A 15,202-nucleotide genomic window follows, 5' to 3' on the forward strand; every position below is an offset into this window, starting at 1 on the left:
TGCTGGCAGAATCCACTCAGCACTTCCAGCCCCTGCTCTCAGCATGGGACTCCAGCCCTAGCCTTTTGGGGGGGTCTTCACTGACCTCTCCTGAGACTGTTGGTGCATTTTTGTTTCAGGGAGCATTGGGTGCAGGACCTGGCATTTGTCTTTGTTGAATTTCACCAGTTCCTTCCGGCTCCATTTCCCAGTCTGTCCATGTCCTTCTGGCCCTGCCCTGGAGCACTGGTCCCCTTGACTTGTGTCAGCCACAACCCTGACAGGAGTACACTCTGTTACCTCTTTCCTACAACTGATGAGCATGTTCCACAGGACATGGGCCAAGACAGATACTGGTGACACTCCGTTTGTCCCTGCCCCCAGGTAGAGCATGACTTCTTCACACCACCCTCTGGACCTGGTGGCCCGGGCAGGTGCTTTCCCTGACATTGCTGCTGCTCTGACATGTGCCGGCTGAGTGCCCTCCTTGCCCTCATCTCTGCTCACCCCGCTGCTGCCCAGGCAGCTTCTGGGCCTGGGATCCCTGCAGCCACACCTGGCTCCAGAGCTCAGTGGGTTGTTAATAGCCATGACTCTCCCCGCAGCTGCAACAGCTTCTTGCTCAGGTTTTTCACCTCAGTGGTTTTGGCTGTCTCAGATGTAGTTCTGAGGGCACTAAAACTGTCCTGTCCTGCAGATGTCACCCAGACAGCAGTTCCAACAGATTTCATACAACCTAGAGCTTGTGCTTGTGTGTTCTCCTTTTCTTCTCAGGTTGGGTTTCTCCATCCCTGGAAGTGTCCAAGACTAGGCTGGACAGGGCTTAAAGCAGCCTGGTCTAGTGAAAGGTGTCCCTGCCCATGGCAGGGGGTGGAACTGGATGAGTTTTAAGGTCTCTTTCAACCCAAATCAATCTGAGAGTCTGTGATTCTAGCACCACTTTTTAAAACTCTCCATGGGCACTCTTCTGTAGGATTTTCTCATAAGCCCCACTGTTGCTGGAACAAGGAAAAGGGGGCTCTGACCACAGTCTGCAGATGCCTTGTATTATTGGGGAGAGGTGATGGGTACAGACTCTTCTCACAACTGCATGGTGACCAGAGAAGCAACTGGGACAAGCTGGAACAGGAGATATCCTCACTGGATCTCAGGGAAAAACCCTTTGGGCATTGGGTAAAGGCCCTGAGAGGCCCTGGACTCGGACCTTGGGGATACTCAGCACTCACCTGCCCACAGATGAGCATCCTCACAGCCGGAGTCACCTCTGCTACCAGGGCCTGCTCAAAGCAGCCCCTGCTCACTGTCACAAGTCTGATGCTGGAATGAAACTCTCACCAGGTGTTTAAAGAATAATATTTCAGGGGGTCCTCCCAGTGATTTCCTCAGGGTAAACACTTCCTTCAGGATTTTTCAAATTATTTTTAGCTGTCAGGGCCACCTGTTCCCTGGACCAGGCAAGGAATAAGAGTAAGCTAAATTTGGCATTTCCACTTTGGCCTATCCAAGACAGGACAACAGCCTCACCCTACATCTCGTGGCAGAGGTCATGGATTCCTGCCAGAGTCCTCTGCCAACACTTGACAAGGAGATTTTTGTCTGAAGAAATTGTACAGTTTCAAGATTTTGTCCAGTGTCATTTACACTTAAGGACACAGGGCAAGAAGGGTTGCAGTTCTATGGTCTAACCATAAACTGGCCAAAGCTGACCAGATTTACATGTGTTTGTAATGTGCTGACGTTTGCAGAAGCCCAAACACTGCAATCACATATGAAGTGAGTGGCCTGTTACACTGGGGCATCACCCTTGCGCAGCGCAGTTTGGGGAGGTCCAACACCTACAGGGGCCTGGAAATGGAAAGTGTGCTCCTGCCACCAGCCCTGGGGTCACTGGTTCTTCCTGGCCAACTTGTGCTGAGAAAGCACCAAGGGAATTCTCTCCTGTCACCACTGAGCAGCACTTTTGCCTCATGGTTGCTCATGGTCCTTCCTGGGCAGCTGTGGCACCTGCTGCCTGTATCCTTCTTCCCACAGCCAGCTCTGAGGTTCCTCATTCAGGTGTGGGCACCAACTCTGCCCCTGAGGCCAATTAGTGCACTTTCACCAGGAGGCTGAAGTTGGAGAGAGAAGTTCCTGTGTTCCCAGTTTTCCCACTTGGTCCCACTCCCCACAGACTGCTATCTGTGGGGAGCAGACCACAGGAGTTCCAGTGCCAATTACAAAAGCCCAGAGCACTTCACCTGCTCACCTGGCATGTTTGTGAACGTGTAAACAAGGCCCACAGTGGGCTGTTAAAAGTTCTGGGCTGGTAAAAGTTCAAGGCAGCCACTTCCTTCACACCAGCTGGGATCAGTCACATCCTAGAGGCACTTGGAGCGAGAAGGCCCAGGTCTGCACAGACCTACCACCTTTGAAATGTCTGTGGACACAACACTGTTGAAGTATAATAAAAAGAGAAAACAGTAAGCAATTGGCCAGTGCATTGACAGGCCCTGGGAAATAGCTGGATGACAGGTGTTTTGAAAACATCTGTTTTGCAACAAGAAATACAGTGTTGAGATTCCAGGGCTATTTGCAATCCTGGTTGTACCTCCTGCCCAAATTCCTGCTCTGCTCCAGCCACACCCCACAGTATACCCCACAGTAGGTAGGAGCAGTTATTACACCACTGCATATCTCATACATAACTTGTTTGTGTCATACTGGTGCCTCTTGGTCCTATGCTGAGTCACCTCTGATTTGTAACTTCCAAAGGGTTTAATTTAACACAATTTATCTCATTTTTTTCTCCTTGCTGCCCCTTTCGCATCCCTGATCTGTAGGTACAGACCAAGCTGAAACCAGAGACCTGGGCCTGCCTCAGGCTTGTTTTTCTCTGCCACAAAGATTTTCTGTTGCTTTATTTGACCGCCAAACTTTGTATCTCCAAATAACAAAGACAATTACCTGAATGCTGGTTCAGCTTAGTTTTGTGATGGCTGATGCTGCCACAATCTCACATCTGTAATTTGGCAGCTGTTCTTCTGTCCAATGCTTAAACTTCTCCTGTCTGTTGCCCCTGCGCAGGGAGCCAGTACCCAGGGATCAGACTGGGGAACACTGAGCCACGGATGCTGCTTCCTGCAGGAGCTGCTTCATGATGGCAGACACGCCACAGTGCTACCATAATTCATCCCTCCCATTGCTTCCAGAAGTCTCCTTGCACTCAGGGAGGGGATGGATTTCTAAAGAGCTTCTGTAGAACATCTTTTCTCTGGAAAGGATCAACACAGCCCCAGGTTAAATTTAAATATTCAGCTCCAGCAGCAGCAGTTTTGCATAACTGATGGCTTTTAACTTTCCCTGGGTGCTGCAGGAGATACAGAATCATGTTTTGTTAATCTGGAATGTTTAGGAAGGCAGGGGAGCAATTAATGAGGAGATCTGGCTAATAAAAGTACTCAATAGTCATGTGTGAACGGAGGGGCCAATTAAGTCCTGGACATGTTGGTAACTGGGATCAGGATTTGATGGAGAGATGGAAACTGGTTCTTCTTGGAGTCTACCAGGGCTTTGGACAGTGTATCATGGAGATGTGCCTGTCTGGACACAGGTGAGGAGGAGCCAATGTGGATGGCTTCTCCATGTAGACAGGAGTATGGTCTGTCATGGGGTTTTCCTGGTCTGTGCTCAACATCAAGCTCAAGATGACATTTGGTCAGTGCCCAGATCCAGCCCCTGCTGAGCCTGTCTGGGGCCTGAGGGGGGAGTGTGTTTATTTTCTGTGCTAGGGAGAAAACAGTCCCAATCTATGAGGATTTTTTCTGCAGTTTGGTGTTTCTCTCGCTCCTTGTTCTCCTGCATCATACAGCAGCTCTGTGGGAAAACTGTGGATAGCGGGATTGTGACCCTCACACCCAAGATGACTGTTTGTTTATTCCTCGGTACTTTCAGTGCGGGGATGGATTGGATCTCTCTGGGACAGTCTTCCCTGAACACCTTACTTCTGTTTGCCTGGGATTTGATTATGTGGCTGCCTTTCCAGGCTGTCTTTTCCATGTGAAAACCCCCAGCCTGATAACAAGATCAAATCCACAAAATCTTTGGCAACCCACAACACCCTTGTCTCTAGCTCTGTACAGTGAGATGCAGCTTTAGCAGAGACACGTGCAGTCAGCACTGAAGCGATAACTTTGTCTTTATTTCCATTGTATCCATTTATCCTCATCCCCAGACCTGGGAAAAGGAGGACACAGGCTGTTGGTAAAAGGGCAGATCAGCTGCAGAGATGAAAACACTGAACAGCAACACAACCCTCCCAAGGTGGGGCTGGTACGAATTACAGCTGTGCTGCAGGAAGGAGAGGCCTGACCTGCTGCCCAGGTGGCCCCTGTGCATCCCCTGCCACTGCAGCAACACCCCAGGGTCCACGCCTGTGGCACACAGGCTCGCCTGTGCCACAGGCACCCGAGTCTCAAGAGCACAGAAGGAACTTTGGAGATTATTCAGCCCAAAGCCCTGCCTTGGCACAGGGGCTCCTGACCTTACTTTATCACACTTGGAAGTATAACAATAATAAAAGAGGTTCTTCTATGTCTCAGTGAAATTGCCAGTGTTTCAGATTGTTTCCATTGCCTTGTGTCCATTCCTGGGACACCTGAGGTTCCCTTCACTGCTCACACCTGGTATTTCTACCCATTGATAAACCCCACTGAGCTCCTAAGTCTGAGCAGTCCCAGCCCTCAGCCTCTCCTTACCTGTCAGATTCTCAGATGTCCTAATCAATCCATGCTGGTCTCCAGTTCTGACCGGGCTGTCTTGTACTGGGGAGCCCGAAACTGGTGCCAGGCTCCAGATGTGGCCTTACCTGTGGCCCAGGGAGGGGATGGGGTCTCCCCTACCTGTGGGCAAGTGCTCTGGCTCCCACACCTGAGGATGCTCTGGGACCATGGAGGTGCATTGCTGACTCAGGGGTGGCTCACGGCCCATCAGGACAGCCAGGTACTTCTCTGCAACTTTGCTCTGGTCCCCCATGTGAGTGTTGACAAATGGAAATACCCCTGCCCAGGGGCAGGATATGGCATTTCCCTCTACGAACTTCAAGAAATTCCCATTGGCCCATTTCTCCCTGAAGGGATCAGCGCAGGGAGGACCATGGCAGAGCAGGTACACACTTGAGGGACTGAGGCCTGTGGGTGTGCCATGAGTGAGTAAACAAGAAGGAAAGAGGAAGAAACAACAAATAGAAAGCAAAGCCCAGCCCCAGCCCCCTGTGCTATGTCACTTCCCCCAGGGACTGGGAGAGACTGGGCAGAACCTGCAGGGAAAAAGGGAAGAAAAGATGCTAGACTGAAGCTGAACCTGGGAAAGTAGAGGAAAGGTGTTTCCCCAGGTGTTTCTTTAATGGTCATCTCGGGTTTTCCTCGGTATCTGAAGCAGTAACTAAAAGTTTGTGTTACAGCAATAAATCAAGTGAAATTCCTCAAGCTGAGAGGGTTCTGCCCATGGTGGCAGGGACCAAGGCCAGGCCTGGGTTAGGATCAGCAGCCTGGGATGGGATCAGTACTGATTTCCCTCTGAAGCCTTTCCTTCCCTTCCTCCCAGGCCAAGCCATGTCATCCCCTCCAGAGCTGAGACAAACCTGCTCAATTCTTCCAAGAGCAGATCAAGTTTATACCCAAAACTCACATGTCCCAGTGAGACTCCCTGGGCCAGCTCCACACCTGAGGTATCTCTGCAGGTGCCTGGGCTGGACCTTGTGGCCCCAGGCAGTGCTTTTGCAGCAGCACCTGAGGTGGAACCTGCTGCAGACGCACAGCTGTGACCAGCCCTATGCACAGACCTGTGTTCCCTTGCACACCCACGCAGCAAGTGGGCCAGGGACCTGCAGTTTCCAGGAAAAAACAGGGATCTCAAACTGCCCTTCACACCTATACTGAGGTGCCACACCCATCAGCATGGAATGGCTTGGGCTGGGAAGGACCATAAAGCTCATCCAGCTCCACGTCCCTGCCATGAACACGGATGTCACCCACTACACCAGGCTGCTCCAGGCCCATCCAGCTCAGCCCAAGAAACTGCCTGGGATAGGGCAAGCACCATCAGAAAAGTGAAAAACCATGTGGTAGGTACTTACAAGGAGGGGAAAAAGAAAATGAAAAAACCAAACCAAACCAAACCTTGTTGAGCTTTTGATGGGGTACCCTTCCTTCTCGGACCAGGGTGAAAGAGCAGAGGAGGCTGCTGTTCTGCTGAGTTCTTTATTTCAGTCTCACAGCTGTCTTGAAGGCAGAGTTCAAGGGGGTTACATGATAAAGCCAAGCAGTGGCAGCAACAGCAGGCAAAACCAGCTTCTTCTCTATGTTCTATATGCTCCATATATTTTTTCTTACAGAAGTGTGGATTATATTTGTTAACTGACCAATAAGATTAATACATGATTCTAGTTTTTCTTTTCTTAACCTATCCTGGCCTAATTCTAACAGTCATAAGCCTTACACAAGTACTACATAGGTATTACACAGATTTGAGTATGCAGTTTCTATCGGCTCTTACTGTTTATGTGAACACTCCATCTAAAAAATGTGAACAGTGTAATTCTACCTAGATTTTGTCTAAAGTAAAGAATTCTGTGAAAAGGTAACACTGCTGCAGTAAGAACTGTGTTTAAGGTCTGTGCTACAGCTTTTTCATGTTTAAGGCACTTAGCATCTATTTCTACCGAAGTTAAAAATCTGTATTTCTATTTCACTTTGGTGTGACTTCATGTATCTCAGCTTGTCCAAAGGTTTTAATTCAACCCCCGTGCTTTGGCTTCCCTCTGGGCCTGAATCCAGAGGAGCTTTCACTCCAACACAAACCCACTTTGATAAGAGCCCTCAAAGCAGAACTACCTGTGACATTCCATAAGGCTTCCTTGGAGACCAAAAATCAGTTTTGACACTGTCTCCTGCATCCAACACCAAGTGCTTCAACCTCAGGTCTCTGATAAAGTTTGCTGGACAGCTTTAGATTTGCACAATAAACCCTCTGTCTGGGGCAATGGACTGCCCAGTCTGAGCACCTGTGCTCAGGTACAGCCTCAGGGCCAGGGCAGTGTCAAGGTGACACCTGGCAGCTACCTGAATCACGGAGGCTGTGAGGTGGCATCACTCTGTGACAATCCTGCTGTCACGAGTTCTCTGCACTGGCAATGTTCAAAGGGGCCCTTTCCCAAATGTAACCACTGCAAGTTAGTAGGAAAAAACACCAAAACTTTAAAAATGGGAAGTGTGAGCCAGGAATTACCAGTTAATGACATTCCCAAGTAATATCCAAAAAGGAACGTGCAACATGAAAGAGAAAAGGTGAAAAATAGTGAAGTTTAATAGTTAAAAGAAAAACACATAGATCTGAGCTAAACCTCCAGGAATCAACAAAACAACTGATGCAATGTCAATAAAGTATCAACAACACTGGGGACAGCAGCTCTCAGACCTGTGTGAAGACACACAAGATCCTGAGCAGATCCACTCTGGACACTGCTGAGGACAGGGACAGCAGTGATGTCCCGCAGATCCCTGGCTCTGTACCTGGAACAGAACAATGACCATTTGATCCCAGACAGGAGGAGGAGAGAACACAAACACGGATGAGTTTAACCACGGCAGCTCTGGGCAGTGCTTTCCGCAACAGAGCATTGTCAGTCACTACCCAACACCTCACAGAATTCTGGAAGCACCTAGAAAGTCCCTGCCTTGGATCTGTGACGTACCACGGCACTGGTGAATCTCGGCTCAGCTTTCCTGCCCCAAGCACAGCACTGCATGCCTTCCCCAGCCCGAGCATTTGGGATTGCCCAAAAGAAATTCCCACAGTACAACAAGGCACTGTAACTAAAACGGCAGCACTGTAAGGAGCCCGCAGGGATATGGCGTAAATGGACTGAAACCCTGTCCAGGAACACATCTCACACAGCATCCCAGAGAGAAACACAAATCAGCCCGCCAGGACCTGGCTCTGTACCTCCCAACCAAGCCCTCCTGCACCACCTTATCATCATTCCATCACATATATGGATAATTCAGTGTCTTTGTCCATCCCACTTCCCAAGGACACAGAACTGCCCCAGCACCCAGTGAGGCCATGGACACTGAGGGTTCCCAGCTGCCCTCAGGTGTTTTGTCACAAAGTCTCACATGAAGAGCTATTAGCAAAGCTCTTCACTTCCCAGCCTGGCTGCAGGTGAGCGAGGACAGGACAGTTCATCTTGCCCTGCTGATACCTTTCTTCATGCTCTTTTTCCTTCTTTTCTCCCTAAGGCACTGTGGGAACAGCCAGCAGGAGAACATGAGGCTTCCCATCAGCAAACCCAGGCCAATCCGATCTGGAACAAGCAACCCATCCTTCACCTGGCCCTTGACAAACTCACCTGTCCTGTTCACACCCAAACAAACTCAAGGGGCCAGTGAGCTGCATGGCCAGACTCTCTGTAGGGGAATTCCTCCTACAGCACGCCAGTATCTGCCTGTTACACCAATAATGTGATCCCAGGCAGCGCAACCTAATCTCATGCAGCACAATGTGCACAAGGCCTTTGCTCTCCCACACTCCCTAAACCACAGCACAGCTCTGTGTCTGGTGCCCCAAGAGAGTGCCCACACATGTTGCCAGGTCAGCAAACCAAACCCTACCACAGGTAACTCAGGTCACCTCTGCCTCCTCTGCCCTGAGCACGCGGTGTACACGCTCCTCGGCGCTGTAGTACAGCTGCCCGCGGCGGAGCCGGGGCTCGTCCTGCTCGTACCAGCGCTGCTCATCGAACTCAGGGAAAAAAAAGGCAATTTCTCTGCTGGCTGAGGCAGGTGAGTCTGTCAAAAGAGAAGAAAAGGCAATGAGAGAGAGAGATGCCAGTCTGCCACCACAAACACGCCAAAGGCACCTGGCTAGGCTGCACCTGGCCAGATGTGCGTGGGGTGTGCAGAAGGGAACAAATCATTCATTTGGAGCCCCAGAACTAAAGCAAAGGCAGACAAAACACCATCATTCCTGCCTCCCCAAGTGCCATCCAAGAATGCCAGGCCTACCTGAGCCATGGGTCGTGTTCCTGGTGTCCGTGAGGCCGTAGGCACCTCGAATGGAGTCTGGGTCACTGTGTCGGGCTCGGAACACTTTAGTGGGTCCCATCAGGGATCTCCATAGAGGGACAGCATTCTCGTGGGCCAGGATGTAAGCCCACATGGGGCCACTGGGGCAACGGCCCAGGAAGAACAGGAGAAAAGATGAAGAAGCGCTCATTACAAACAGGTTATTCGTCCTTACGAACCTGCACAGTACGGCTGCCATGGGCTGCCATGCCGGGCCCTGGCCTGCCAGGCCATGGGGAGGGGCACGAACCTGCCACGGCACCGACGCCACGGCGTTGGCACTGGTGACCTACTCCAAATGATGACCTCCACCACCTTCGGGGGTGCCACCCACCAGGTACCGCTGCTGTCACATTAGGGCAGCATCCCGACATTCCTCCTGCTATGGCCAGAGCCTCCCACCTCCGCACATCCCAGCGAGCCCCTCCACACACGGGTCACCTGCAACGCGGGGCTTCCCCGCGCCCCGCACACCCGCGGCAGGTACCTGGCCATGAACTCCACCAGCCGCTGGTAGAAGAAACGCCCTGCGAAGAGACATAGACCGAGTCGGCACCGGCCCATGTGCACCGGCCCAAGTCAGCATCCCGCTCTAGCAGCCCCTGAGTCCCGCTCGTACCTGCGTGCTCCCGGTAGAAGCGGCGGCTCTGCTCCGGGCCGCACCGCAGCTCCTTGGCGCGGACAATGAGGAACCGGTGACGGAGGATGGCGGCGTGCACAGCCTGCGGGAAGAGGAGGCGCTGGGGCGGGGAGGGAGGGCGAGCCGTGGCGAGGCCTGCTGCGCCCTGCTGTGCCCGGCCCGGCCCGGCCCGGTCCTGCCCTGCCCGGCCCGGCCCGGCCCGGTCCTGCCCGGCCGTCGCTCACCTCGTGCACGAGCGGATGGGCCGCAGCATCCGGCTTGAGCAGCGCCAGAGTCAACTGCAGCCGCCGCGCGCCACCGCGCGGGGCCGCCATGGCCAGGCCGCAGCGGCGCGGCCGAGGCGCCGGCGCAGAGAGGGCAGGGCAGGGGTCAGAGGCTACGGGCGGGGAGGGGCCGGGGTCCGAGGGCGGCGGGGCCGGGATGGGGCAGAGGGCCGGGATGGGCGGGACCGGGACAGAGGGCCGGGATGGGGCAGAGGGCCGGGATGGGGCGGGGCCGGGGCAGAGGGCCGGGATGGGGCGGGGCCGGGATGGGGCGGGGCCGGGGCAGAGGGCCGGGATGGGGCGGGGCCGGGATGGGGCGGGGCCGGGGCAGAGGGCCGGGATGGGGCAGAGGGCCGGGATGGGGCGGGGCCGGGGCAGAGGGCCGGGATGGGGCGGGGCCGGGATGGGGCGGGGCCGGGGCAGAGGGCCGGGATGGGGCGGGACCGGGACTCATCGCGCGGCACGGAGGACGCGCAGGCGCTGCCATGGCGACGGCGGCGGAGGAGCGCGGCGGGGACGGGGCCCGGGAGGAAGCCCCGGATAGGACCCGCGATGAGGCCGCGGCCGGCGCTGAGGAGACGGTGAAGATCATCTGCCTGGGCGACAGCGCCGTGGGCAAGTCCAAGTGCGTGGGGCGCGGAGGGCCCCGCGGGGGCGGGCGGGGGCAGCGGCGGGTCCCGCGGGCTCACGGCGGCGCGTGCTCTCTCCGCAGGCTGCTGGAGCGGTTCCTGCTCGACGGCTTGTATCCTTGGGAGCGGGGGAGCGGGGGAGCGCTGCAGGCACGACGGGAAGCGGCGTCGGCTTGGCCCGGTGGTCGCGGCGGAACGGGGTCTGCACCTCTCCGTCGGCTCCTTAACGCGCCGCAGTCGCCCCCAGCAGTTTTCCACGTTCGCCCTGACGCTGTACCAGCACCGCGCCCGGGTGGGCGGGCAGGAGGTCCGCGTGGGTGAGTAGGGCCAGGGGGGGCATGCCGTGTTCCCGGGGACTGGCGGTGCCATGGCGGAGGGAACAGCTGGGAACTGGAGATCCCCTTGGATCTTGGTCTGGATCTTGCTTAGGGGTTTTGATAGACTACAACATCCTGACAGAACTGGTGCCCTTCTGTGACGGGGCTGCAGGTGCAAAGTGACTGCCATCATCCCCCTGGGCTTGGAAAAGTGTTGGGCACTGTCCCCGCAATGTCCGGGGCTCTGAGCTGGAGAGACAGGGATTGGATGGATGAATGGAGAATCGGGGGATGAAAAATGGTCTGGATGACCACATGGAGTCACTGGTCATGGCTCGTTGTCCTTGTGGAGACCTGGACAAGTGGGGGCCCTCAGGGGTCCCTCAGGGTCAGGGTTGGGGCTGGCACTGTTCAACATCTTTGTTGTGACATAGACAGTGAATGCAAATGTGGTCTGATAGGGACCTGTCTGTATCTGGGCAGTTTAAGAAGGTCACTGTCCAACAGGTCTGACACAGTGTCAGTGCAAAGGAATCCCTAAGGAAACTGGTTTGTTTGGCTTTGGGTACAGTGCCACGCTTGGGTCCAGCTGACAAGAGTTGTGACTACATTGAGGTGCTTAACTGAAGCTATTCAAATGTATACAGCAAACCAGACTCAGATGTGAGCCTACAAACCCAGTGAGGGGTGGGGGATCTCCACCTGAGCTGCCTCAACAGCAAAAGGCATGGTCATGTCCAGGTTTGCCTCATGATATCTGGTGTACACAGAACTTCAGGGACTGGGACCTGTTTGCCTCTGGCTGACTTACCTTCAGCACTTCAGAGTGAGTCCTGCCCCTGGGAGAGCAGAGTCAGATGTCTGCAAGAGGAGCTGGAGCATTTCCCACAGCAAGGCCCTGGCTGACCATCACTGGGCCAGAAACCAGCAGTGTCCAGCAGTTTCTGCAGTTTTAAGCAGTTTCCCATTGTCATCCCTAGAGACAGTGCCAGACATTGCTACTGCTCTTTGCACTTCTGCCTGTCTTGGTCCTGCTGTCCCATAAAACTCGTGTCACTGATGGCTTCTCCTTTGTTGATGGCCAGTGCCAGCACAGCCCACAGCTGAGCCCAACTAAGAAAAGATCCCAGTTTGGCACAATTTCTTAACCCTGGATTGTTTCAGATTGGTGAGGTGAAACTCAATTTATGTCCCTGAGCAGGTGGGCTGGGCTTTTCCCCTTGGGTGTAAGTTGTGAGAAGAACAGAGCTTGGTGAGTTGTGTCATTCTGAGCTGTTCTTGCGTTACAGACTTCTGGGACACGGCAGGCCAGGAACGCTTCCGGAGCATGCATGCCTCCTACTACCACCAGGCCCACGCCTGCATCATGGTGAGGGAGTCTCAGCTGGGATCCATGGGATTTGGGCTCAGAATAGTCTCAGCAACACTTGGCCTTTGTGTTACTTTTATGGTTACACTGCTGTGTGTTCCTTGTCTCTTCCAGTGGTTTACAAAACTTTCCTAGATTATTCTTTCTTCTCTCACCAGATAAACCCCCTGTAGATGGACCTGGTTAACTCTGGTCTGTCTCTCCTGGTAACACTTTCCTCTATCCCCTGGCTCTGATGTCTTCTCAATGTCCTCATGTTTGCCCCTGTTCCCAGTTTCCTTGGCTCCTCACCTGCTCAGATCTCCTGGTTTGTCCTGTCGCTCTCACTTTCCACTGTTCCTCACCACTTGGGAGCACCAGTCATTTTCACTGGTGGTTTAGTTGTCAGAACAGAGGAGGCCACATCTTACCCTGCTTGGCACAAACTGTTCCCAGTGCCTGCTCCCTCTGTGGGGTGGCAGGGACTTGTCACAGGACACAGTGAAAGTGTAAAGGACATCAAGGGGCTGTTTCCTGCTGGCTGGGCTTGGGGATACTGTCCCTTTCTCTTTCACCATTTCTAATAACACCCAGTTCCCTTTGTCGTGTCTTCCTGGGAACATTCTGGATTCTGTCCTTTGTTGGTCAGAGCTGCCTGAGCTTGGCCCCACAGAGTGATCAGAGCTGTCCTGGGTCAGTCAGAGCTGTCCTGGGCTGGCCCCGGGATAGGTGGTTCTCTTTTGGAAGGTGTTCGATGTGCAGCGGAAGGTCACCTACAAGAACCTAAACAGCTGGTACAAGGAGCTGAGGGAATTCCGCCCAGAGATTCCATGCATCGTAGTGGCCAACAAGATTGATGGTGAGTGTCCCTTCTGCTCCCAGCTTGCCAGGGTTGTGGTGGGATTCGCTCCTGTCCTGACTGAGAACAAATGTCCCTTGTCTGTTGGGTCCAGAGATTTCCTGAGTCCTCCAGGGCTGGATACTATGCTGACCTCACCTGCTGTCTCACAGGTGCCTGTCCTGTGTCGCCAGCAGTTAAAAGTGCAAATTTGATCCATTTCAGTTTTATTCAAGTGATGTTCTTCCAATTCTGTCCTTACCACACTGCCCATTCTATCCAGCAAGAACCCAAAAGTGGCTGGAACAACACCTGGTCAAAAATGGCAGCAAAAGGAGGCAAAAGCTGTTCTGTAGCTTCCCTGGACCAGTCAGGGATGGCCTTGGTGCTGCTCCTTCAGCCTGCACAGGCTCCTGTGTGCTGATGTGTCTCAATGCACCTGCTGACAAAACTGTTCACCTGGCTCTGCAGGAGGCTGGAAGGTTCCCTCTCATGAGGAATGCTAGCCAGCCGTTCATGATTGCTGTCGCTGGGGCTGTGGCTTGTCTGGGTCAGCAGTGGCTGACGTTACACAGAAGACACCCACCTTCTGGACCTCCTGCCGTGTCTGACTGACCATGTCTTCTTTGTCTGCCTCAGTGGATATGAAGGTGACCCAGAAAAGCTTCAATTTTGCCCGGAAGTTCAGTTTGCCCTTTTACTTCGTGTCTGCTGCTGATGGCACCAACGTGGTGAAGGTGAGATGGGCGTTCAACTGCTGGGCTTGGTGTCCATGAGGCCCCTCGGCAGCCCAGGGGCTCGGGGGCTGCTGTGAGAGCAGGAAACGGTCCATCATTTCAGCTCCATGTGAGAAGCTGGTGGCTATGGAGAGTTGCAGAGGGTTTCTTTTCCTTGGGATGTGGGAACAGTCTCCATCTGCTACAGGAACTCAATGCCCATGTGCCCCATCCTGTGAGTGACGGGCCTTGTCCTTCCCACCAGCTCTTCAACGACGCCATCAGGCTGGCCGTGGCTTACAAACAGCACTCGGGAGACTTCATGGACGAGGTCCTGCGGGAGCTGGAGGTAGGGAAGCCTCTGTCCCTGCTTCTCCTGAAGGATGAGCAGTTCTGCTCTTTTTCCCCTGTGGCAAAGGGGGGACACTGTGCAGCACGGGAAGCTTTGCCCTCTGGTGATCCCGGGGGCTTTGTGTGCTGCTCATGTCTGGGCTGGGGGGGGGGGAAGTGGGAACCATCACCAGAGCTCTCAGTGCCCTAGGTGGAGTCTAAAAGAGCCACAGCAGATACTGTTGTTGCAGTCTCTGTCACTTCTCAGCAGTTCCTTGTCCTGCTCCTTTCCAGAGCTTTGACCTGCAGAAGACAAGCAAGGATTTCTTGGATGAAGGGAAGAGCTGCACTGAAGAGGAGCCCCCATCTGCCTAGGCCTGGACCCTGAGCCTGGTTTTCCCTTGGCTCTGGATCTCTGGGGCCTGCACACAGGACAGTGATGTTTCTCGTGCCCTAGAGATGTGGTGATGGGCAGCTGGGCCTCTTCCCTTCTTGTGGGAGCCTGTCTGGGCAGGATCTTCATTGGCTCAGCCCTCACTACTGCACATTTCACTCAGGGGAGGGATGGGAGAATCCACATGATTCCACATGGATCATTGCTCATTCCTACTGCTCCTTCAGGACAAAGCTGGCTGGGAGAGGTGAGCCATCTTGGACCTGCAGGAAGGATCCTGCCCAGATGCTGTAGTGGTTCCTGCTGCAGAAAGCAAACACTAAAGCATATTTTTTACAAAGCTATGAGATGACATCCTTCCTGCACTGCTGCCATAAGGAGGCACGTCCCAGGTGGTATAAGGCCACGGGCCAGCCCTGCCTGGTCACAGCTGAGCCAGTGCTGCCTCTGTCCACCCCTGACCTCTGCCACAACATTCCTGGGCTCCCGTCCCTGTTCTGCCCCAGAACAGCCAGATCCCATGGGCTGCTGAGCGCAGGAGGTTTCTCCTTTCAGGTCCCTACAGCTGACACAGGTGGGCTCACACCCATGGGCTGGTTCTGTCCCAGCTTGTTGGATCTGGCCATGGCTCTTGTCTGTGTGTGTGT

General features: G+C 54.1%; 2 protein-coding genes across 6 annotated transcripts; one reads left to right on the forward strand and one right to left on the reverse strand.

Annotated features, from left to right (window-relative positions):
- Nucleotides 1-7,296: 7,296 nt before the first annotated feature.
- Nucleotides 7,297-10,076, reverse strand: NME6 (NME/NM23 nucleoside diphosphate kinase 6). Of its 4 annotated transcripts, none has more exons than XM_039571449.1 (6): nt 9,945-10,076; nt 9,700-9,802; nt 9,568-9,607; nt 9,021-9,181; nt 8,647-8,804; nt 7,297-7,526 (listed from the first exon to the last, which is right to left on the reverse strand). In XM_039571449.1, the coding sequence occupies exons 1-6, from the start codon at nt 10,032-10,034 to the stop codon at nt 7,401-7,403; spliced, it is 678 nt and encodes a 225-aa protein (XP_039427383.1). In that variant the 5' UTR covers nt 10,035-10,076; the 3' UTR covers nt 7,297-7,400. The 4 variants fall into 4 exon arrangements, with proteins under 4 accessions (XP_039427383.1, XP_039427384.1, XP_039427385.1 ...); XM_039571450.1 differs by having other exon boundaries at nt 7,297-7,959; XM_039571452.1 differs by having other exon boundaries at nt 7,438-7,526; nt 8,628-8,804.
- Nucleotides 10,077-10,414: 338 nt separating this feature from the next.
- LOC120411971 (rab-like protein 2A) lies at nt 10,415-14,899 on the forward strand. Of its 2 annotated transcripts, none has more exons than XM_039571636.1 (8): nt 10,415-10,608; nt 10,696-10,725; nt 10,850-10,929; nt 12,219-12,298; nt 13,025-13,136; nt 13,755-13,852; nt 14,040-14,180; nt 14,456-14,899. In XM_039571636.1, exons 1-8 carry the CDS (start codon nt 10,469-10,471, stop codon nt 14,534-14,536), a joined length of 762 nt encoding a protein of 253 aa, XP_039427570.1. In that variant the 5' UTR covers nt 10,415-10,468; the 3' UTR covers nt 14,537-14,899. The 2 variants fall into 2 exon arrangements, with proteins under 2 accessions (XP_039427570.1, XP_039427571.1); XM_039571637.1 differs by having other exon boundaries at nt 10,420-10,608; nt 14,097-14,180.
- Nucleotides 14,900-15,202: the final 303 nt, after the last annotated feature.

The sequence above is a fragment of the Corvus cornix genome, chromosome 1A, assembly GCF_000738735.6.
Source record: "Corvus cornix cornix isolate S_Up_H32 chromosome 1A, ASM73873v5, whole genome shotgun sequence".
Classification (NCBI taxonomy): domain Eukaryota; kingdom Metazoa; phylum Chordata; class Aves; order Passeriformes; family Corvidae; genus Corvus; species Corvus cornix.

Coding starts and splice junctions, on each gene's coding strand:
- NME6 (XM_039571449.1), bottom strand. CDS start 10,034: ATGGCGGCCCCGCGCGGTGGCGCGCGGCGGCTGCAGTTGACTCTGGCG. Junction 9,803..9,944: donor CCCATCCGCTCGTGCACGAG/GTGAGCGACGGC, acceptor CTCTTCCCGCAG/GCTGTGCACGCCGCCATCCT. Junction 9,182..9,567: donor CTGGTGGAGTTCATGGCCAG/GTACCTGCCGCG, acceptor CCGTTGCCCCAG/TGGCCCCATGTGGGCTTACA.
- LOC120411971 (XM_039571636.1), top strand. CDS start 10,469: ATGGCGACGGCGGCGGAGGAGCGCGGCGGGGACGGGGCCCGGGAGGAA. Junction 10,726..10,849: donor CGGTTCCTGCTCGACGGCTT/GTATCCTTGGGA, acceptor AACGCGCCGCAG/TCGCCCCCAGCAGTTTTCCA. Junction 14,181..14,455: donor AGGTCCTGCGGGAGCTGGAG/GTAGGGAAGCCT, acceptor GCTCCTTTCCAG/AGCTTTGACCTGCAGAAGAC.